The 24,253-nt window shown below is 39.1% G+C and overlaps 1 protein-coding gene across 1 annotated transcript in view; it reads right to left on the minus strand.

Annotated features, from left to right (window-relative positions):
• Positions 1 to 24,253, minus strand: part of SDK2 (sidekick cell adhesion molecule 2) — a 95,331-nt gene that overhangs the window by 35,165 nt on the left and 35,913 nt on the right. Inside the window, exons 12-27 of the mRNA XM_029283163.1 lie at positions 23,106 to 23,242; positions 22,260 to 22,407; positions 21,564 to 21,704; positions 21,205 to 21,386; positions 20,749 to 20,864; positions 12,769 to 12,964; positions 12,322 to 12,420; positions 11,010 to 11,201; positions 7,501 to 7,622; positions 6,590 to 6,699; positions 5,502 to 5,652; positions 3,746 to 3,983; positions 3,510 to 3,625; positions 2,934 to 3,123; positions 2,271 to 2,369; positions 1,807 to 2,001 (exon numbers count right to left, since the gene is read on the minus strand). Coding sequence (XP_029138996.1) covers positions 1,807 to 2,001; positions 2,271 to 2,369; positions 2,934 to 3,123; positions 3,510 to 3,625; positions 3,746 to 3,983; positions 5,502 to 5,652; positions 6,590 to 6,699; positions 7,501 to 7,622; positions 11,010 to 11,201; positions 12,322 to 12,420; positions 12,769 to 12,964; positions 20,749 to 20,864; positions 21,205 to 21,386; positions 21,564 to 21,704; positions 22,260 to 22,407; positions 23,106 to 23,242 — 2,432 coding nt within the window. The remainder of the gene's footprint in view (positions 1 to 1,806; positions 2,002 to 2,270; positions 2,370 to 2,933; positions 3,124 to 3,509; positions 3,626 to 3,745; positions 3,984 to 5,501; positions 5,653 to 6,589; positions 6,700 to 7,500; positions 7,623 to 11,009; positions 11,202 to 12,321; positions 12,421 to 12,768; positions 12,965 to 20,748; positions 20,865 to 21,204; positions 21,387 to 21,563; positions 21,705 to 22,259; positions 22,408 to 23,105; positions 23,243 to 24,253) is intronic.

Below are 24,253 nucleotides of genomic sequence, written 5' to 3' on the forward strand. Positions count from 1 at the left end.
ACTAAATGAATAGTTGTAAGTTGAGGACTCTCTGTAATACTTAGGGTGGGTTTTTTGTTTTTTTTAAAAATCATAATGAGTTTTACAAAGATTCCTTTGCTTATAAGGTGCAGCAGAGTTCGTTCAACTGCTTAAGTAAGAAGAATGAGAAAATATTAACTAAATTAATATAGAGGAAGTCACAAAACGTATTGAAATGGTGATCACTTCAATCATCATTAACTATACTACAGGCCTATTAAATGAATGCCTTTAATATATGAACATTGATATTCTATTACTCCTACTACAATTCTTAAAAGATGAGCACCTGGGGCATATTTTTCCTGTAGTCTGAAAGAAAATGAGTTTTTCTTGAAACGGGCTCGTTATTAGAAGACTGATGGGTTTTCAGCAATAATTGATAATTTATTACACAATGCAGTTGTCTGCAAATGCCTGAATAAAAATCTGATTTGTAATATACAAATTATCCATTCGTATTTTTTTTATCATCTGCTTAATAGATTGTTATTGGTGCTGAACCCAGAGAATTTTGGTTTGCTCCCTTATGGAATACTAACGTTTGCCTGCATCTGCTACTTAAGAGACAGCCATTCATGTAGATCTCCTGAAGGCTAACCGTCTAATTTGTCAGGAAATCCTTAAAAGCAGAAACATTTTGCAGAATTAAATTGAAGCCTTAAAGCTCAACTGGACGTCAGTCTTGACTGATTAAAGATAGCCTCCAAAGGCTGAAACTTTAAAGCGAGGGGAAAATTGAAAAGCTGCTTCTTTCTCTTTTCATCTTGAGCTATGCCTTCCTTTCTTCCTTGAGGTATTTATCCATTCAACAGTACCTCCCTTTTCTCAAGGTGTCCTCCATGCCCTGAAATGGAAGTTACACATAGCGTTTCTCTCTTTGAAGAAAACGAATAGTGATTTGTGAGGAGTGTTATAAGGAAAGGAAATGTTGAGTACAAAAATGGCTGAAAAAAATGAAAGGATTAATTGCAATACCAGTTTGCTACTCAGATATACACACTGCCTTAAGATAATTTTTAATACAGTTCTTGTGAGACTAGGCTGAAGCTACCACAACTAAAGATTAAAAAAAAAAGCTTGTAAGCAGGCTGGAAAAAGCTAGGAATCTTCTTTGAAAGATCCCTTCAAGAGATAGATAAGAAGGAACCCAGTTGTCAAGGAAACAAAGGGGGGGGGGAAAGGTTACCCAAACCAGACAAAAGAAATTGAGCCTGAGCACATCTGAAAACCCTCCCCAAGTCCCATCAACAGCTACCAAACGTATTCAAAAAAGCAAGAATAGCTGCCAATCTTGTGAATCAACAAAGTGAGGACTTTTGGAGACAAAAGGGGTCCTGAAGCCTGCCCAGTCTTTAAGTCTTCTTTGAATCCAGACTTGGCAGCTTTTGTCCCTCTGACTAGTAGCTGACAGCCTAATTGAGAAGGATACTCTGTGTGTGTGTGTGTGTGTGTGTGTGTGTGTGTGTGTGTGTGTGTGAGAGAGAGAGAGAGAGAGAGAGAGAGAGAGAGAAAATGTACATTATAACCAATAAAGTTTTGCAATTACTTTAAATCACTGGTTCTCCATGTATTCCAAAGAACTGGTTGTATCTCAGTGTTCAGTTGAAAGTGATTTGAATGTGACTGTTGACCAGGGCTGTGAGTGTATTGAGTGAATGACCTAAATCAAACCTGAGAGTGCACCTGTAACATCCTTAGGAACAAAAATATACTCCCTGGGCAAACATACCTAACTTCTGTCACAATGTAATTCTGGATTGTCTTACGTCCCACCCTAATTACCTCTCTTTTCCGTAGTGACTACTAAGGCCTCTGCAGCTTCACCCCAGCCCTTTCGGGTCTGCGCTGTGATACGGAAGAGATAGGTGGACTCCGGTCTGAGGTTGGTAGCAGTAAACTGGCGTGCGCTGGGGCTGAGGACTTCTACGTTGGCTGAATTGGCAGTTGTAGTGTTGAGGCGGTGAGTGATCTGGTATGCTGCAACAGAGTCAGAATAGCACTGGGTAAGAAAACCTTTGGCAAAAAGGGACACTACCCACACAGCTGTCTTTGGGGCAGCTAAAGAAATAGTTCTCCCAGTCGAACTAGATTGCAACCTTGGGAGTAATCACAAAACAAGGCCCAGACATTTGATATGAGTTCCCTTTTTTACCCTGCTACAATTTTTCTGTGGCCCTGCTTGCTCTTCAGAAAGATGAATGGGAGAAGCTCAAGAAGTTGGCTCACTCTGGACTACTGTGTCTTACCTAGAATGATACCATTGGGAGCAGAAGGAGGCTGCCAGATTAGCCGTACAGAAGTTATCCTCACTTCAGGGAAGAGAATGCCTACTGGTGGCCCAGGCACTGGAATACGTCAAGACAAAGGAAAATGGATGATTTAGGTTCAGTGATTAAGGTATATGTTTATTTATTCCTACAGGCAGTGACTGGAATGCACATACAAACACAGATATATACAATCGATGCTACCCGACACTAAGATCAATCTTGCTTTTTAGGGGGCCACGACACAGGTTGTGGGGATGGGGAGTTGCTTATAACGCAGGATCAAGAGTTTATAATGATAGTGACAATGCTCTGAAGTCTAAGCTCTGTGCCAACAAATATTGGGTTGAAGAATCGCAAGAAGCTATGTGGGATCGAACCCTGTTAATATTACCAGGATGTGGAATGAAGTTAATGGAGGACATGCAGAGAAGTGAAGGAAAATTGTACTCTTCGGCAGATCACTGAGAAATGAAGGAAGGATGCAAAAGGAAGTTTATTTTATGTTTAATAATTTAGAGAAAGGTCATGATTAGGGCTTGAATTATTGAACATTTCAAACAAAGATGGTATTGGTGTTTGGTTGCTAATCTTTTTTAAAAGTAAGTATAGCTAAGAGACAGAGAGTTACGGGACACCTACCATCATCCAGTGTGCGCTCAAGTATAGGCGGATTGCTGGGCACTCCATCACCAATGCGGGTGAAAGCAAGCACCCGGATCTCATAAAGGACGTATTTTCCCAAGCCTATGAGCTGGGCACTCCGAGAGGCATTGCCTTCCACCAACCAGAACTGGGCCCTTGAATCTGAATCTTTCTCCTTATACATGATCTAGAAGAGAAGATGTGCCAATGATTAAAATAAAGGCAAGCAGTCCTCTTTTCCCAGTTCACCAGTGCTAATCAGGAGAGTGTTATTAATTGGCATTTGTTCCTGTAAATAGGATGAGACCCCTGGATAAGGATAAGGCATAAAATGGATTTGAAGAAGGGGAAATGAGGAGGGGAAAGAAGCAAGAAAGAAGACTGAAAAAAAAAGTTCACTAAGGAATCTTCTACAATGCTAGAATCTGCAGGCAGAGATTCAGGATCAAACTGGAAGAAAGACAAAGCGATTAGGTGTGGAGGAGTACAATGCTTTAGGTCAGGTCTTTGCAGTATGGCACAAGAGAAAGCAAGTAGGGAAAGGACTGCCAGATCAGTAGTACTGATACTCACCTTGTAGCCTAGGATAAATCCATTTCGATCAGCTTCAGGGATATCATTCCACCGCACTAGCATAGAGGTGGAAGTGGTAGCTAGTGCTGAAATATTGGTGGGTCCGGATGAAGGCACTATATACACAAAGAATACGGACAAGAATACACATTGCTACATTGTACAGAACCTCACATGTTAAATTCCAAGCAGGCAGTGATAAGCCTACCAGAAACAGCTACAATGGAAAAGAATACCTGACTCCCGGGTTCGCCCCACTACAGTCTGACTCCATGGCCCTGGCCCGACAGCATTGAAGGCCTGCACCTGTATACGGTACTCGGTCCATTCCTCCAGGTCCTCAATGGTGAACTCACGCTCCACACGGTCATGGATGGTGTTGGTCAGGGTGTGGCTGCGCCCATCAAGACGTGAGTAGCGCAACCGGTAGCCCACCGACTCAGGGCTGCCATTGTATTCACTCTCTGGCAGTGGCTGAGAAAAGAGATGGCCCTTTACTATTGGCCGGCATTCTGTTCTTCTCTAGAATGGCTACATGAAACAGGATAACATCTTCCCTACTCAACTGAAGAGATCCTAGCCCTTGTAAAACAGGTACAGTTTCAAAGCCTACTTTAGAAGCTGCAGATTTATGTACATAAGGCCAAATTTTATTATTTAAAGTTACCTTGTACCTTTCTTCAACTAAAATGATAAATATAGAAAATGGCCTTCCAGCCAATTCATTTAAAAAAAAAATCAGAAGACACGCAAAAAAAGAGAAAAATAGTTGAATTTCCTTTTTTTTATGTCTCATCAGTGCTTTTTTTCTAAAAAAAAAAACAGGTGCCGGAACTCACACACATCATACAACCCGCCTTGCCTACCCTATAAGGTTCCATCCCAAAAAGGTGCCAGAACTCCGTTCTGGGCATTCTATGAGAAAAAAAGCCCTGTGTCTCATAAGGAATGCATATGGAACAACAATCAATTTGAACCATGAAGCTTGGAATCAATTTGAACCCCTAAGGTTTTGAATTCTAATTGTTATGCTTAGTAGAAAGCCATCTATCTTCTGAAGTTTTCTACCTCCAATACAGATATTACTGAAAGTTTCTGATTTGGATTTAAGAACTTCCCATATAGAAGATGGTAGCACCTGTCTGATCATATCACTCCAAGAAGAGCCAAGAAGAGTTCATCCTGATTAGTACTTGTATTTAGATGTGAGATCTTCCTAGCTGGACTGGGAAGTTCAAAAACATTTTGGCAAAAGTGGATTACTAGCCATTTCCATAACACTGTCACCAGATCAGACTTCTGACATAGTTGAAACCTTAATTCTTTCACTGAATTTAATTTGGTAGCCTCTCAGCCTTAGATAAGGGCTGGTCTTAAAGTTCCTGTTAGGGGCGGCAAGAATTTTATGAGATGAGAAAATTATAATCTTGGCTGAGGGAAAAGGAACCATGATAAATGTATATGGATTGATTCAAAATAGAGCCTTATTCAGCTGCTGCCCCAGCTCAAGTCTTCCACTTCCAAAACTACCTAGCATGGGAGTGAAGGAAGGACCGCCAATGATGCCCTTTCAATTCTCATTATAACTTTGATCTGTATTTCATTTCCGACCCCTTAGTTCTTCCCTTGCTTACAGCCCCATCTTTTCATATCCCATCCCTTTCCTTCACTGTACTTCTAGACCCCTCCACTTTACCCTAGAATGATAAATTACAGAAAGGGTGAAGCGGGTATTTCAATATTTCACTGTAGCGATATCCCCAGTTTCTGATCCAGCCTCAACTAGTATTCTTAGCTTTATACGAGTCTCTCTACTAATCTTGAATTCAAATTTATTAATGAAACAAACTATTGAAGTTTGTCTGGCTCACTAGATAAATAATGGTAGGTGGTCAGCCTGCTGGGATTTGCCCCTTCTCCCCTTCTTTGTTATCCTCTGTTTTTTTCCCCTCCAGAAACAATTATGGGGCCTTTTTAGGCTACAGTTCTCACCATCCATCGTAGCCAGAGGCTGGTTTCACTGGCTGTTCGTACTGTAATATTGGCAGGAGATACATCAGGTGGAGCCTGCAATGTCTGGATCCTGCGGGAAGACGGGCTGGGTGGACTTGTCCCCACAATGTTCACTTGTCGCATTCGGAAACTGGCACCAGAGAGAAAATGGATCAATGTTGGAAGGGATAAGAGCACAGAAAAATCCTCCAGGATTTTGAACTTCCACATTCACATGCCTTTGGTGACCTTTTGCTTTGTTTCTCCCCCTGGTCCTCTTTCCTCTTAATACCAGTGGAGGAGCCATAATGTGTGATATGCAAGAACATACAAACATGTAGCGCCCTACATATTTGTGTAATGTCTCCATAAAGCCCATATCTGAAGCAAAGGATATTATGTAGGGATTGGGCTACATATTCTAAACTGTGTGTTGGGTTTTCCAAGAAAACTTTAATGGAGAATAGGTCTATCAACAGATGTTAGCCAAGATTTTCTTATGGAACCTCCACGTTTGGTGGTATCAAGGTTTGAAGATGAATTTCAGGAAGCATCAGAAAGGTTTTTGTTTTGTGCCCTATTTTGGAGTTTTTTTGCTCAGCTCTGACTGGGTTTTATGAAAAGATTGATTTTGATCTTTCTCTTTCTCTTTATATTTTCATCATCACTGTCCTCATCACCATCATTGCTGCTGCCTCCACTGCCACCATCACCCCTGCCTTTCTTCAGTAACACAACAATACAGCTTGATTGGGATCAGCATCTTTTCCTCCTCATACCATCTAGTTGTTGTTTTTAATAATTGTATTACGTTAAACTAATTAACAGAAGAAAATACATACAATAATGTTAATATAACAAGGTCCTGAAAAATTAGGTTGCAAGTAGAATAATTCCCAACACTTTGATCATATTGTTTGAAAGTCTTCTTCCTTAATTTGTTAGAAATAAAAATTCTAATGAAACTATGGGCAAAGAATGCATTTCAATAATATATTGCTGCAAATCATGTATTGATGTGTCAACATCAATGTGTTGATGTGACGGGTGACAATATTTTTAGCCTTTCCCTTCTTCACTTGACTTACCTATAATATGTGTAGGGGTTGAGATTGGGCACCTCCATGGACCGAGCATCTGGTTCATTAGAAAGCTGGTGGATGAGCATCCACTCTTCAGTCTCTCCAGTCTGACCCATCTGAAAGCAAGCAAGGCAGAGTAAAATTGGGAAAGTACGCTATCGCCTGCTTCCCTACTGAACAGGCAAAAATTGAGTTAACTAACATGGTAACATTTGGCATTCTCAGGGAATGAAAAGCAAGACTACTTTTACCTAACAGTAAAATAAATATTTGGACAATTTTTTTTTTAAAAATCACAATAATTTACTTGTTAGAATAAATTATAGACATCTCATTATTTGTTATTATTCTGTTATTATGTTGTTGGTCTTTAAGCAGAAAAAATGCATACACATGGAATACTTTAATACGTGCACACACAAAAGAACAGAACAAATCAAAGATTTTCTGCTAGAAATATTTTTAGAAGTGGCCATTTTTAGAGGTAACTGGATGAGATTCCTATATAAATATGAAATTTTGAGGCCATGTAGTATAATTATGTATCAAATACCATTCTGTCTATTGCTCCTATGATCTGCTATCTCTATTTACTGTTTCCTAGGTATTCTAATTCCCAAATAGTATGCTTTCCCCTTTATTCTTGCCCTCAGCCACTGTGACACTTGGTCAGACTAAGTTTTCTGAAATTAAGCAGAATAAAATAATGCAAGTTTCCCTCCCTCCTTCCCTCCCTCTGTATGCCTGAGTCTTATTTTGATTTGAGACTATAGATTTCAAGTCAAAATATTTACATGAAGTACAATGAGAGGTAAGCTTCTTTAACTTTCACACAACAACTTGATGAAGAGCTATAAAAAGGACAAAAGGTCTGCTGCTTTTTTTTTTTTTTTACCAGCAAATGAGATCTGCCTTACCTGAACCTCTACCTGCCACCTGGAAATGGAAGTCTTCCCATCATAACCAGGGCGAAACTGAAGTGTGACTGAACGGGGACCAATGTTGGAGATGCCCAGGTTAGATGGGGCCCCGGGGAGCTCTGTGAACAAGAGAAAGCAGAGAACGTGGAACTCATTAGCTCTAGCATAGACAATACCCACTGACTCAGCTATACTATATACAGAATGAAAATAGCATCTTGCCCAATGTTTGTACTGACAATTTACTTTACTAATCATGTCTTCTCCATTCTGGTGCCCGCCAAATGGATGACTTTCTACTTCTGTCATCATTAGCCAGCGTAGTCTTTCCTATCAACCTGGCTGAGGGAAATTGAAGGCCGTTTCAAAGATACTAGGATGAGGAGGACTGAACCAATCTAAAAGATGTAACAGGAGTAAACATAACATGCAATTTGGTAAGAGCTGTAAGAGGGAAGACTGGATCATACTTTTCAAAAAGAATTTTTAAGGTAAAAAGAGGACAATCAACATAGAACCAGCAAGTTACATATGCCATACACAATAAAGTAAAGATGAAATCGCCACCAGTAACTGATAATCAAATATGGTTTTGCTTAAGTGGGCAAGGTGGGGTAGGGTAGAGAAACAGTGTAGTTCCTGTGTAAATTTATTTATTTATTTATTTATTAAATTTATTTATTAAATTTATATACCGCCCTATCTCCCTTGCGGGACTCAGGGCGGTGAACAGGCGATACTAAAAACCACAAATAAATAAATAGTTTCTGTTTTAAAATCGAATTGAATAATAGGCCTGTTCTAAAAACACACCCATACAAACCCCCCCACTGAAACACAATCCAAACTATGCCAGGCCGGCCGCACGGAATAGATGGGCCTTCAGGGCTCGGCGAAATACCTGCCACATCTAAAGATTAACCTCTTATTACAATATTTGTTGAGGTCTTAGCTACAGAAACTCAAACAAGGCAAATTCTCAGTCTAGAGTCTGGTGAGTCAGGTGGCATGCAAATTCTTACAGTAAAATAAAAATAAATAAATTGTGAAGAGGCTATAGAACCTTGTTTCCTAAAAACCTTGGACTTCAGGGAAATCACTGCTTCACTAAAGGTGCCCTAATATGTTAGGAAAGTTGAGAAGTCATACAAATAGCTTTTGGCATGTAGTCTCCATGCCCTAAAATGCACCACTTTATATAATTTCATAGAATCTGATTACATTTGCGCTCATGCTTCATGGGCAACAAAACCATTTTCTAAGAATAAGTAGGTTCAAGAAGAGGCAGCTCTGAGCCAAGAAGCATCAGAGAAGAAGCACTGATTCCTGTTAGGGAAGGAGAAGGTTCTCAAAGAGTTAAGTCAAGAAAGCAAGCAGTACAATTTCTCCAGGACTAAAATCATCCAGCATTTCCCTAACAAATACTAAGAGGTTGTCATTGCCCTCATCTCTTGCTTGTGTGTTTCCACCAAGCACCTGGCTAGTCACTGCATAAAATGAGTCCAGGAGTAAATAGGCCTTTGGTCTGATCCAGCTGGAAGGATTAAGCATCCTTCTCTTCTGCCTGCAATTCCACAGAAAAGAGTGTTTATTAGAGCTGTGCAATGCTTTAGATTCAGTTTGGAAGAGATGCTTTGGAATGCATGAGAGCATGAAAGCAGCATCTGTCTACAACTTGTTAAAGCTTTTGTACCATTCTAAAGTCTATGAGTTTCACGACATGCATATTGTGTGTTGTTTGTTCCCCAAGCATCAAGACCTGCCAACAGCAGCAGATAATCTAAATGACCCCAACCTCAGCCCACAATCAAGAAACAGGAATAAACAACAAACAGCTTTTGGTGACTGACATGGTGGCTTATTAATGATGCATTAAGCAGGATCACTACCTACTTGGCGCAGGCTTAATATTGGCACAGGCTTCAAACAAATATCTAAAGTGATTTGAATATTCATCAGATTCAAAACTTCCATCTCATGAAGGTCACCAGGGGAGCTGACAGTGTTGTCTGTAATTTCATATTCATTACTCTGATGTTTGTTAATTTAATAAAGCTGAAGCTTGAGAGAAGTTGCTTGTTGTCAGATTGTGACGGGCATGTTATGTGCCTGAATGAATGAAGCACACACACTCGAATTAATTGAATTACTGAAAAGAACAAATATTGAAATTAATTGAGATTGACAAAGTCAAAGTTCAGTCAGGCAAACTGAATTAAACCAGATATGGAATATTATGTAGTTCAGAAAATGCACCTTCAAAGCTGCACAGGAAAGTAAGAAAAGGCAAGCGAGAGATTCATTCTTCATTAAGGGAAGAACATACCTTATTAGAACATACCTTAGACTAGATTTGTTCCTGGCTAAATTTTGTTATGCAATATAGCAGAAATATACCGAAAAAACATTGTCCCCTTATTAAGATTCACTGTAATTATTTGTAATCATGTCTTCCTTTAACATGCCTTGAAGTTGCATTTGTAGCTTTGAAGGTCCAGGATATATCATGATTTCTATTTGCTTAGTGTTCCAAACTGATGCTCCTCAAAGGCCTGGTTAAGAGTTCAATTAGGGACATTTCCTGAAAATAGCTGAATCAGTTTTGAGCACTCATATCAGATCTGCAGGTTCACTCTCTTGGAGAAGAAGATATTAGTCTTAGTAATTTTCACAGCAGGTACCAACAGCTTCTGAGACAAGACGGGTTAGCAGTTTGCAATATGCTAGGATTTGTATCACTAGTGCACAGACCAGATATAGGACTGCTGTTCAGAATAACTGCCAGGAATTTTTTAAAAATCCCAATTTTTTTGTACTAGGAAAAGTACAATTTTTTTTTGTTCTTGTACTTATATAGGAAGGGGAGGGGAAAGGGTGGGAGAAGGAGATATCTTTCCTGTTATCACCTCTTCCCTTTTCTGAAAAAGAAATCAAACACCTTAATCAAGAAAAAGATAAACTTGACCATTGTCAAAACATTCCCTTTCCTCACAAATAAACATTGAAAATCTACCAGGAAAATTTCGGTAACTATAGTTTCCCCTAAATGATTAGTTTAGGTATCATCTTCTAGTGGAATTTTCCTTGTAACTTGAAATATCTGGATTGATCGGGTTCTCTCTCTGTTTATTATTGGGCTTGTAATTCATCTGTATGTACATCCATCTTTTTAGTAATTTCCAGGGCTTTTTTTCTCATAGAACACCCAGAACGGAGTTCCAGCACCTTTTTTGGATGGAACCTTGTAGGGTAGGCAAAGCGGGTTGTATGACATGTGTGAGTTCTGGCACCTTTTTTTTTTTTTTTTTAGAAAAAAAGCACTGGTAATTTCTATCATAAGTTCCTGTCAAATGCATCCATACATTGGTTGTAAACAAAGAACTGTTCCCTGTATTGTATTCTTGTAGAATTTTCACTCTGAGCTAAAGGGCAGAGACCGAGATATCCCTACTAAGCCTGGCGATAAGATACTAATTGCTGCAGGAAGACCAATAAATCAAGCTTACCTGGGGGAACTCCAGAAGAAATGGTAGAGGAAGAAACCTGTCCTTGTCCCTTGGATGTCATGGCTGCCACTTCAATAGTGTAGGTGGTCAAAGCAGTGAGGCCAGTAACACGATACTCCAGGGTGACATTGGGAAGGTAGTGTGTAACACGCGTGTTTGTGCGATTGTATTCCTCCCAGGAGATTCGGTAGCCTAAAAGAACCCACAATGTATATAGTCAAATAAGTTTATTACAGTCAAAGATCAGAGACCCCAATGTATATAATACATAGCAGTACCATACACATCTTATATTCCTAGTCAGGATGCACTCAGAACAAACCTAAATAACTCAGTAAAACTTTTAAAATCTATTTATTACAAGCAGGGAGAGAGGCCACATGATTTTTCCGAGAAGCAGATATCAAAATATTTATGATGAAAATTTTCCTATAGACACTAATTTTTTCCTCTAGATCCTCAGAAATATTTTTTTATTCTATCTCATGTGTTCTTATTATTACCATGCTAAACGTGGAGAGAGAGGAACCACAAAAATCAGGATCTAGCAAATGCCCTGTCTCTTGTCTTTGTGTCTTCACGTTTCTTGGCATGGGGAGAGAAAATAAAATGGAAATCTCTTCTGTTTAACCCAAATGAAAATGTAGGTAAGGCAGCATGATGGTTTGACATCTACTTCAGCAATTTCAATAAAGTCTGGCGCCTTGTTTTCAAGAGAAGAGTGAACAAAGTGAAAACTTCTGGCAAAGGGCAATTACCTACCCAATAGTTTAGGTGTTAATGATGCAGAACTTTTCTTACAGCATTCCCTCCTGCACAAATCCATGCAAGAAGTTAAACACCCCAGGTACAGGGGTGCTTCAGAAGCCCACAAAATTCTGGGGACAGATGGGATGCCAATTCTGAATTGACATAAAAACTGTATGTGGAGGGCCCAGAGCTGAACTCTGTATAGTTTCCAATGTAACCTTTCTAACTAGTTCATTATTTTTTACTAATGATAACCTATTCCTGCAAAATATAGTAATCACCTGTGCAGAAGTTTTTCAAAACATAATTATAGGGATGTGCTATGCTGGATGTGGTTGATTGATGGAGACAAAAGTCTACTCCTGTACCATCTGTGATCTTGATTTTAACCTTTTACTTAATTATTGCTAATCTTAATTTAATGCTTATAATGTTTTAAACCTATGCTTTTGGTCTACCGTAAACTGCCTAGAGTTACTCGGGTCAGTGAGATGTACGGCATATAAATTTAATCAATCAATCAATCCTCAAGGATGAGCCTCTGGGAAGTATGTCTACTTACCTGTTAAGATGCCGTTCTTTTCCAAGGGTTCTTGCCAGCTGACCTTCAAAGATGTGTCTAAGATCTCATTGAAGCTGAGATGTCCCACTGGACCGGGAACTAGTCAAACAAAGAATCCCTCAGCCAGAAAATTACAACAGAACAACCATTCTGTTAATTCTTCAAAAGGGTAAGCTATTGTCCCTGACTTTCCAGAGGAATACATTAAACCTCTTTGGGAATGGATGAAAATTTAATTGCAGTGAGCATCAGGGCCTTCAGAAAAATATTGCCGTTTTAGCAATGAAAAGCTAGACCTGGCAACTGAGGCAATAACAGATTTCTGCAATGGAAGAAGGTTTTTAACACATGCTGCCTAGTGTGTAAGGAGAGTGTGGGCCCATAGATAATGCACATACAGGAATCCAAGAACTGGGCCTTGCCCAGCTCCAAAGGGAAAGGCCGTACCGTCCTCATGGGTGCGCACCAGCTGTGGTGGGCTGCGAGGTCCATCGCCTGGAGTAGTGAAACACAGGACTGAAGTGAAATATTCTGTGAATTTCTTGAGACCTGAGATATAACCAACATGGATATTGTCTTGGAAGTTAGGCCGTACTGTCACCATAGTCATATCTTCTTCTTGTACCGGTTCCCAGGCAATCAGCTGAGAGAAAACGAACAAAATCATGTTTTGATCAGATTAATCTAGGTAAATACGTTGCATGAATGCAGGAAATGTCATTAAACCTGCCAGTGAAAAAAAATTAAATCTGAAAGAAAGTTTATTTAAGAAGGGCAAACAGCGCTACGTAATTAAGTGAAAACAAAAAAAGAGTAGAATTGGAACATCTCTTTCTTTCTCAGGTTTAAACAAATTTGAGATATTATGCGGGGATGTTACTTTATTTTCTATCCAAATAGCCCACCATATAAGTTGTTCTTACAAAGTGATATATACTTAGTAAAGGTGATACAGGAAGGTTTGCTACAGAGGTAGGTTCTGTCAACTTTCACTGGTTTTCTCTGTCTGTCTGTCTATTCATCTTTTATCTATGTATCTTCTTTGCACTGCATCCCAATTAGAAAATAAACAAATGGCAACATCACATCACCTTAGATGAGGGCATTCAAAGATAGCTTGGCCTTTAAGAACTTTTTTTTTTAAAGGGGAAGCTAGTCTGACTCTAAAGGGACGTTGATGCACAATGTGGCACTGTGTAGCAGAAAAACAGCCTCAGCCTTTCAAAGGTCCTGGAAGTATGGATTTGCAATAGTTTCTCCCTGATAGATCTAATAAGCAAGTCAAAGTTGTTTGGAGGAGGTATCCATATGCAAAGAAAATACATTAAGGGCTTTATAGATCACAACTAGTATAGGTTATCCTTGACTTACAAACATTTGTTTAGTGACCATGCAAAGTTACAAAGGCACTGAAAAAAGTGACTTACGACTATTTTTCACACTTATGACTGTTGCAGCATCCCCATGGTCATGTGATCAACATTCGGATGCTTGGCATATTTATGGCGGCTACGGTGTCCCGGGGTCATGTGATCACCTTTTAAGATCTTCTGACAAGCAAAGTCAATGGGGAACCCAGATCCACTTAGCAACCATGTAAACTAACTTAACAACTTCAGCGATTCACTTAACAGTGTGTGAAGAAAGGTTGTAAAACAGAGCAAAAGTCACTTAATAAGTGCCTCACGTAGCAGAGGAAATTCTGGGCCCAGTTGAGATCATCAGTTGAGGACTACCTATACTTTGCAAATTTGGGTTTGTTTTTTTTCCCTCTTCTAGATTGAGTAAATATAGGATACAATGGTCAGTTTATGTTTTAACTTTCAATGCAAGTTTTAACTTTCAATGCCCTTTTAATGTTCTAAATTTGTAATTGTTTTATACTGTTATTTATGGGATTGTAATCTGCTCAGAGTTGCTTGACAGTGAGATGGGAGGCATATAAATTTAATAACTAAAATAAAATAAAAATAAATATTTTTTCTGGCTTATCTTCCTTGTGCACTTAAATGGAATATAGACTTGCTACATGCACACAGAATCTTTGTTATGAAGAAGAGTTTGTGTGTGTGTGTTTGTAAAAAAGACAAAGAATCATGCTCTTTGTCTTTAAACTGTCCCCTGCAACCAGCTGTTACAACAAATGCACAAATAAAACTGTCACTGAATCTCACTCATTTGTTGTCTATGCCCAAATTCAGGGATAAAAGAGACAAAAAATTACAGAAAAGGGGGAAATAAAGTTGGAAAGAGATAATTTATTCTTCAAATAATCCAGTTTGCTATTTTGTCACTGCAGCTTCGGATATAAGTGCTAATGCATTAATCTAAACAGGCTTATTACATATGCTTTTAATTAACTGTCCATGCAATTGCTGTTAGTTTCCATATGCTGATGGCATTTTTGTTGTCTTGAGCCAACAATACAGCAGATCCTAGAATCTTGGAATAACTAAAATCTTGAAATTACCTGCTTTTTGTGTAACTGCTCTGGGATATAGGCCTCATCCACACACTCTCCTTGCCCTGGCTCTGAGGTGAAAGGCTAATACTTTTTAGGGCATATCCTTGCCATAAAACTACCATCTTGATATCGGCCTACTGCTCAGGCTTTACAGAACCTTGAATGGCCTTGAAGGGAATATTCAGAAGCCTTTACAAAGGTAGAAGCTTTCCTTAAGCCCTAGGAAAGGAGTTAGGAAGAGACTTGGCTTCTCCCTGACACACCAAGATATAAGAAGGAAAGAAGACAAGACACAAGTAGACTTGCAAGATTCTATAGCCTACCCTTATAAAGTATACGTTCATATATTTTATATATATAAAATAAAATATTTATATTTTATATATTTTTACATTTTATAGCCTATCCCTATAAAATCCACTTGGCTCTTTGTCCACACATCTCCTGTGCTGCACCTGCTATTACCTCAACAGCAATAACACACAAGCACACATACGCACGGACAGAGTCTTCATGTGAGAGCAACAATTTATTAACTTTGTTTTGGAAATATAATAAGATGAACACTGTGGGAGCAGCAGGAGCATTCAGATATCAAGGATGGTACAATTTTGAAGGATGAAGAAAGGCCCATGGTGCAGCAGAATTACACTGGAAAAAGCATGTGACAATTCAGCCCTAAGATAGCAAATTCAGTTTATGGGAAATGTACAGTAATCAAATGTCCCCATAGACTGTCTTAAATATGTTTACACAGTCAGATCACAGTCATAAAGAATGGCTTTAAAGTACAAGAGGAAGAATAGAATAGAATGGAATAGAATAGAATAGAATAGAATAAAAAGGGACCTTGGAGGTCTTCTAGTCCAGCCCCATGCTCAAGCAGGAGAACCTATACCATCTCAGACAAGTGACTGTCAAGCCTCTTCTTAAAAATCTCCAGTGATGGAGCGCCCACGATTTCTGGAGGCAAGCTGTTCTACTGGTTAATTGTCCTCACTGTCAGGAAGTTTCTCCTTAATTCCAGGTTGCTTCTCTCTTTGATCAGTTCCCAACCATTGTTCTGCCTTCTGGTGCTTTGGAGAATAATATGACCCCCTCTGCCTTGTGGCAGCCCCTCAGATACTGGAACACTGCTATCATGTCTCGCCTATTTCTTCTTTTCTTTAGACTAGCCAAACCTAAGTCCTGCAACTGTTCTTTGTATGTTTTAGTCTCCAGGCTTTTAATCATCTTAGTTGCTCTTCTTTGAATTTTTTCCAAACTCTTACTATCTTTTTTGTAATATGGTGACCAAAATTGGCTGCAGTATTCCAGGTATAGTCTTCCTAGGATTTAATAAAGCGGTACTAATACTTTGTGTAATCTTGATTCTATGCCTCTGTTTATACAACCCAGAATTACTACTCTGGCAGTTTCAGATAAGTGGACTTGAACCTGGGCCAAGAAATTAATTTGAGTAAATGTCTCAGACAAGAGGTAAAGGTAAAGGGAAGAAGGGGAAGTCACATCCAGAGTTGCAAGATTCTTTTATTACAGTTGTTGCAATAAAATTAGTCCTGACCTAAATGGCATTACTGTACTTTCTTAATCTGATTTACTCAGTGCTTTTTTTGTAAAAAAAAAAAAAAAAAAGGTGCCGGAACGTACACACGTCATACAATCCACCTTGCCTACCCTACAATGTTCCATTCAAAAAAGGTGCCGGAACTCCGTTCTGGGCATTCTATGACAAAAAAAGCCCTGGATTTACCTCATAGAGCTGAAAGATCCTCAATAAAGCTTCCACATTTTCTCATGCTTCTTATTAAGATTTTGTGAGCAGATGGTTAAATACTGTCAACTTTCTCTTCTGACCTTCAAAAGTATACTGGACTGGCTGAATGGTCTTAAAATTGTCAGATAGGATTTTTCCTCTTGCCTATTAGGGATGACCCATTTTGTAGACTGGCCTGAAGAGTAGCTAAGACAAACAGCGCTGCTGTGAAAAACTGACAGGCAATGCACCATGATGCATGTTGCATTGGATGATTGTTGCATGGATGATTGACATCATTAGTAAAACACCATATGGCATTTTTCTTTGCCCTTCTTCTGCTAACATGAGATCTAACTAATATAGTTTCTGTTAGGCAATGTCTTCCTGGGATTGTGACTGAAAGGTTAAAGAATACTGAAGTATATGTATAGAGGGAAAAACACCAGCATGTATTGCTCAGAAATTGAACTGGTCATTTTCACAGCCCTCAAACCACTTAAGATCATGCCACCAACATAAGGCAACTAATCCTAGCTTTTGGTTGCTAAATTTTTACTTAGTAGCAGCAGCAAAGGAAACATTTCTATAGCTCCGTAGTATGCTTATCCACAACACTTTTATGGAATGGAAATCTCTCCCAGACTTTCCAAAATGATCATAACAGATCACCAAGAATGACAACTGAATATTGCAGCCCAATCCCTTCATTAATATCACTAGATCTTGGCCATTCCCCTGTAGCTCTCAGAGGATGAAACATACTAAAGAAAACCTAGAGAAAAATGTGATCCCTTGATCATAATAGGTTATTATCTGGGATCTCATTCTGTTCTAGTTAGAAGTTAATATTCACCTCTGGAGCACTCTGGAGTACAAGTGTTAAAATCCTTGGATAACAGTCAGATGGATATAAGGTTCTTGAAGTAAAATTCCGGTTTACCATCTCATTCTTGACATTACTGATATATGCTTTCTAAGCTAGGTGGGATGTGACTGCTGACCTATATGTCCATCTGTTAAACTTTGCTAGGATCTTGATTTACATAATTTAATGATTCTGGCCTCAATCCCTACTGCACTATTAGTCAAAATGTTGCTTGAGATCCACATGGGATTTTAACAATCCTCTTCTATGTCTTTCTGTTTCTGTGATCTTTTTTTTTACTTCCTCTAAGTCTCTTCAAACTCATGTGGGAAGAAATTCATTGGGATTAAAGACTGCCAATTCTTGCTCTGTAGCAAGAAATGCGCTGAAGGGATAGAGAATTGGGCAATAAGCTGAATGCTTGTGGGGTTTTTTTCTCTCTCTTAGACATCTCCAAGACACTGAAACCGTAAAGTGCCTTATATATGGGTGTCTTTTTTTTAACCAGATGAAATTGTCAAGAGTTCTGCCACCTTCCCCTTCTAGCCACATAACAGGAAAAGTAGTACCTATTGTACTGTTTGCTTTTTAATCAGCTGAGAAGGGGTAAAGAGGGAAAGGTATTCCCTAATCAAAGGCCATGGAAAATGTGGTCCAGAGAGAATATCAGGTCTCCATCAGGGTCAAAGAGAGAGAAAAAAAGGGCTGAAATCCAGAAAGGGACAAAAAAAACCTGAATTAACGGTATTATCCAGGAATTAAGCAGCTATAGTGCATTTATTCAGAATGGAATATTAGTAGAAGCTGGACAGTCATTATATCAAACCACAAGCTTTAAATTTAGTTTTTTAAATGCAGACTGACTACTGTACAATTTCCTTCAAAGCAATGGGTACTATGACAACCCTCGGAGAAGGATAATTACTGAAGAATCTGAATCCCTGCTGATATAAATTTGGCAGGGTGAAAGAGGGATTTGTATGACTCTTTAGTTCCTTATTGTGGGAGGAAAATGTTATATGAACTCTGAGGAAGGAAAAAAAAATTGCAAGTCTGTGAGGTGTGTTCAAGGCCTAGAGAACTTGGGAAACTGCTGGATTCACACAAGCTTACCTACACTTACTCTCTTCCTCCAACTTCCTCCACATTTCTTAGGTAGGAGCTTCACTGATATGCACTGACACTGATACTCATGGGAGTTCAGTGAGAAATGAAGCATAACTTCCCCTCTTAACATTGGAACTCTGCCTCTGTTCTGTGAGATGTCTGAAAAGCTGCTGGGTCCACATTCCAGGAATAACTGAATTTCAGATTATTGTTTATTGGAGTTCATCAATCCTTATTTTATTGTTTGGAAGAGCAACACAAATGATAAAAGAAACCAGAGTGTTCTCTTCTTGGATATGCAGCTTGGAATAAAATCACTTTTCTTTAAAGAAAAACAGTTAGTTTGTCCATAAAAGAGGCATAAAAGAAGATACCTTTCAAATGAATGAAGGACTACCAAACACAGGACAACACAGGCAGCTTTGATGGCTGTTTACAACATCTACCAGAAACAGCTTTTTAAAAAAGCCAGAGAATGGTTGGGAAGACAGGCTCAGAAAGATAATTTTTATTGAAAGTTGCTTAAATATCAATTATGAAAAATTTAGTTTAGTTTTAATGTGTGTTTTTATCCTTCCAAAATAAGTCCGATTAACTGATGCTGCAACAATGCATAATCAACTACTTTGTGATGGCATTACATGCAAGAATGTTTGGGTGCTTAATTGGCAGAGTGCAAGATAGCCTATAGCAAGTTAATTAGATACTAATTAGGCCTCCAAAATACTAATCAAAAATACTAAGTGGCATTTAATAAGTATGTTAAGTATCCTTCTTAAGGTTGGTTATCTCATTTGGCAGCAATTAAATTTTCAAACTCCTCTGAAGTAGATTAAGAAGCAAGTTTTAATTATTTAAATTCAATTTAATTAATGCAAATCTGAATTAATTACAATTCAGAATTAAGCACACAAGTCAAGTCTTCCATACAAGTATTATCTTTTTGTAAATATATTCTAACAGATAAGCTTGAAGCCATGAAAACAGATTTTTAATTAAAGGAGAACTAAGAAAGGTCTTATTTTAAAGGAGCTGATTATCAAATAAGTGTAAACTAAGAGGATTCTCCAGATTTGTATGCATTGAGAGTTTAAGTATCATTAATTGTATTCTGTCTACTGGCTATTCTCTCTATTACCTTAGACAAGAAGCTTCCTCAAAAAAAAAAGCAGTGGCAAAAACTTTCATTTTAAAATCCAAGTTGCCATTTCATTTTGGAGCACATGGGTGCACTAGCTTCCTATAATATATACAGTAAAGTAGCAGCCTTGAAAATGGTTAGTTCTTACAAGAGATCCCCATTTAACACTGCTAAGGAGGAATCACATAATTAAAATGATCTTTTATAGCCACCGGTAGCTCTGGGATGATAGGGAAAAAACCCCCAGAAGCAAAGACGTATTTTGCTAGTCTTACTTAAGTCTTAAAATAAGTCATAAAATAAGACTACTTAGTGGTTGCTTGGTGGGTGGGGGAAAGTTGGATCTACTTATTGTTAATAGTTCACCTATGACTGTTCAAGAAGAAGGAGAGTCAGATTTTGTACCATTTGTAAATTACACTGATTAGTAGGATAGAAAGATCCCATTAGATGAAATTTACAGATAAGACAAAGATCATTAGTTGATCCAGGGACAACTCTTTGCCATGATTAAGGCTGCTAAAACTGTTAATGAAAAGAAACCAGAAAGCTATGTAACTCTATTGACTCCCATCAAGAAGTACAAGCAGAAAACAGCAGGAACGCTTGGCCCCTTCTTGATGGAAGACAATAGGTTATATAGCTTTTAGGTAATGAAAGAATGATGACTATAGATCCTGTTCGTACTTGGGGGAAAGAGGCAGAATGGGAGCTCTGATATGCAGACGTCTGAACTATCTTATCTTAATTCTATTTCACTCAGATTTCCTGGAACAAAAATAACTATCCAGTCAATCATCTCAAAACTATAGCTCGTGCCTCTGTTTACTGCCACACAAATGTTCATTCTGACATTTTCAACATCTGTCCAATCTCATAAGGAACCAGGAGAATTTTGGGGTTACAACCAGCCTTCCCCAAGCTTGCACTCCAGATGTGCTGGGCTTGCAATTCCCAGAATTTCTACCCAGAGTCCAAGTGCATGTGGTGGATGTCCAGAGAGAAAGGAAGACTTATCACAACTGTTGACTATAGCTCTAAATGCCTTAGAAGCAAATGGCATTTCTCTCCCTTCTTGAACTGCCTCTTACCTTGTAGCCTTGGTTGATGCCGTTAACAAACTGGGGGCTAGGAGGGTTCCAGGTGAAACGAATGGTAGTAGAATTGGTGGCCTCAGCCTGTACATTACCCGGAGACACGGTGGGAACTGTGAAAGGAGAAATTGAATGAAAACATCTCAGCATCATCTACAAGGTGCACCCCAACCTCCCATTTTATGTTCATCAGCTTTACACTTGGAATCAAGGCTATAAGAGCAAAACATGACTGAGATTTAAAGGGAGTTGTCTAGTGCCTAGGGTATACTGAATCTTCAGCATGGTATGTTCCTGCCTTTTTAAGCCTACTACAACTGCTTTTCAATGTTTCATGGCTTTGAGAGCTACAGTGGAAGAAAATGGAACTGGTGTGAATGGGCAAGAACTGATCCTTTCACCAACAAAAGTAGGGCTTCCTCTCTCCTCGTATGACTTTGTATCATAACTTACCACCCTGGAGAGTCCATTCTGTGACTCTGGCACTGTAGACACCCAATCCAGCACTGTTGTAGGCAGCCACTTCAATTTCATAGTTAGTCCAAATGATTAGGTCCTCAAGCAGTAGATTGTTGACGTCAGCATTTGTAATGTTCCTGAACTGGTAGCCAACTGGCAGACCAGCCAGGCAAAATCTGGAAAAAGGACAACAGGATCATGGCTGAATCAATAAGATCATCAGTAGGAATAATTAAGCCCAGTAGGTAGCCACTGCATTTCCAATTTTGCACCCATCAGTAAAGGATCAGAAAGGCTTCCAAGGATTTATCTCCCCTGATGATCTAGCCACCCATATGTTAATATCTACCTACCTAATGATGTATCCCTTGAGAATGCCATTCTGGTGGTTTTCAGGTGGTGGCTGCCATTGGATCATGATAGATTGGTTTGTGCGACCACTGGCAATGACATTTTGTGGGGGTGCTGTAGGGGGTTCCTCCGGAAGGGACAACCTGTGGAAGGAGACAAAATGTAGGAGACATGTTTCAAAGCTGGCTCAGAGTATGGTTTAACACACACACCTTAATGCTTAACATTTAGTCCTTATGAAGCCAATCCAATCTTAGACATATCAAAATACTGTCCTGTGCATGCATGAACTGTACTAAATGGTGCAGTCATTTGCTTACATAAACACTCTTTAATTCCATCTTGATATAAAGGGAGAAGTTATCTGGTTTTGCTAAGCTCTGTGTCTGTATCATACAATACTGGGACATACTATTGATAATAATCCAAGTCTTGCTGTCTTGCCATGTCACGTGACCATGCTCCCCTTTAAACATTAGTTAATGATAGGTTTCCTTGGTGCAATCACAAGTATCTCTATACATAAGTGTGAGCTGGGGCAATGCTAACCCAACATATTATATTTGGCTTTTTCTCTTACAAAATGGAAGTTAGTAGAGATACATCAAAACATTTACATTTTTTTAAATCATAGCAGCCCTTCTACTTTTGCAAGTGATTACATCTGCAGCTGCCCATGTCAGATATGGGCATCTCACCTCTCAGTGTCCTTGCTGAACTGGCCTTTGCCCACATCGTTAACAGCACAAAGGCGGAACTGGTATGAGCGGGCAGGAACTAATCCTCTCACCAGCACTGAATTTACTTCAGGATCCACACTGGCCATAAGAACTGTCCAGGGAGCATCTGGAGAGAGAAAGAGAAAAAAAGAGAGAGAGGGAGAGAGGGAGAGGGAGAGACAGAGACAGAGAGAGACAGAGAGAGAGAGAGGGGTAAGGTATAATCCTATGGAAAGTTATTTAGGAAGAATTATGGTAATACAATGCATGCTGCCCATCTTTAAAAGAAAAATGGTTCTTATATAGTCCATCTGCAGATTCTTTTAGGTAGTGTTCCCATGGACCAAATTTTGTCCAGAATGATCCAGTACTTGCAGAGAAAATTCCAAGCCTGGTTCAATCTTACACAGCATCCCATTCTTTAAAAGCCAGGATCCAGTTCTGCTCCTGGCTGCATTCTAAAGATCACTGCTATGGGAAGAAGTTATGATAATTTGATCAGTCAAGAAATAACCACCTCAGAGTTTTGCCAGGGGTAAAGGAAATCAGCCTGTTCAATACAAAGTAGTCCTGTAAGCTTACTAGCAGCAATGGGCATAAGAAGTATTTTTTAAACTATGATGGATTCTTGAGACATATAACACTTAAAAGAACAATCCACAAATTGCAACAAGAAAATTAGGACTCCCAAACACCCATTTTGCCACAGTCCCACACAGGATTTTTTCCCCATCACTTTTGAGAAGGGATCCTCCAGTTCTGCCTGCCACAAGAACATGGGCAAGTTGTACCTGGCAACTGTATGGTAGGAAGATGGTGCCTTACTATTTTCGGAGACCTCAAGGATGTAACGTAGCAATGGGCTGTTTCCGTCAAAGGGCTTGGTCCATGTCAGGTTGATGGCCCGTTTCTCTACAGTACTTAGCCTGGCAACGGGGTTTTCTGGTGCATGTGGAAGCTGCCTGATGAAGATAATGGTAGAAGAACATATTTTAGAAGCTGCCGTAACAAAGAGCCATGAAAGTAGAGGGCATTCATTAGGAAGGAAAGGCTACGTAGAAAGAGACCTCCAAGCCACCATGCATTACAAGGTTAGACTGGCTATCGCTGTTGGTGTTTATAATGGAGCAAATTAATCACAGTGTTGATTCAGTGAGTCAGAGATTTGTGGAGAAATAGCAGGGAGCACAAAGTCTCCCAAGGGATATTTAGAGCCCTTGATTTTACCAGGCAACAGTGTCGTGTCATTTCTGTGGAGCAATTATCAAGATTTTCAAATAGGAGTGCCTTATGCTTATTCAATGAATAAAATGTTATTGATATTCAGGTTTGCAGTGTGAAAGTTGCTTCAATGCAGTGTGCTGTAAATGCTGCAGACATGCTTATGAATAATACAGAGTATGATTAGGCAATAAATAATGTAGATTATGATTTGGTAAGGAACACACATGTGGCCGTATTGCATGTGTGCAAATGTCGACAGCGACCGTACCACATTATAATTACTCCTATGCTGCTGAACTAACATTGTGGAAGACCTCTGACTGCGTATCATTTCATGGTGAGAGAAATTAGAGTCTAACTAGGAGTTGCAGAACGGCTCATAAAGAAGTAAGCATTATGGTGATTTCAAGAGGCCAAAAGAGCATGCCCCTTGACTTATAGCTATGGTATTCTTGCTAGATATAAAGGAAAATATGAATGCGTAGCACTGGAACGCGTTTGATCATCTCTTCCAGCAGCCTCACTCATACTTTAGCCAATTTCTGGTTCATCTGTGCATCAGAATGTGTTGGTTCCTCATTTCTAGAACAGGAATGCACCACCTTCATTACCTGATCCCTGTACTTGGCTTCTGAGTAGTATGCCTAGCCCACATTCCCAAAAAGTATGATTTCATTTACGTTTACACATAGTTAAAATACATTTTAATTTGATCCCTCCCAATGTTCTATATCAGGGGTAGTCAACCT

Source organism: Protobothrops mucrosquamatus, unplaced genomic scaffold (genome assembly GCF_001527695.2).
Source record: "Protobothrops mucrosquamatus isolate PMUCROS unplaced genomic scaffold, P.Mucros_1.0 scaffold30, whole genome shotgun sequence".
In the NCBI taxonomy this organism is placed as follows: domain Eukaryota; kingdom Metazoa; phylum Chordata; class Lepidosauria; order Squamata; family Viperidae; genus Protobothrops; species Protobothrops mucrosquamatus.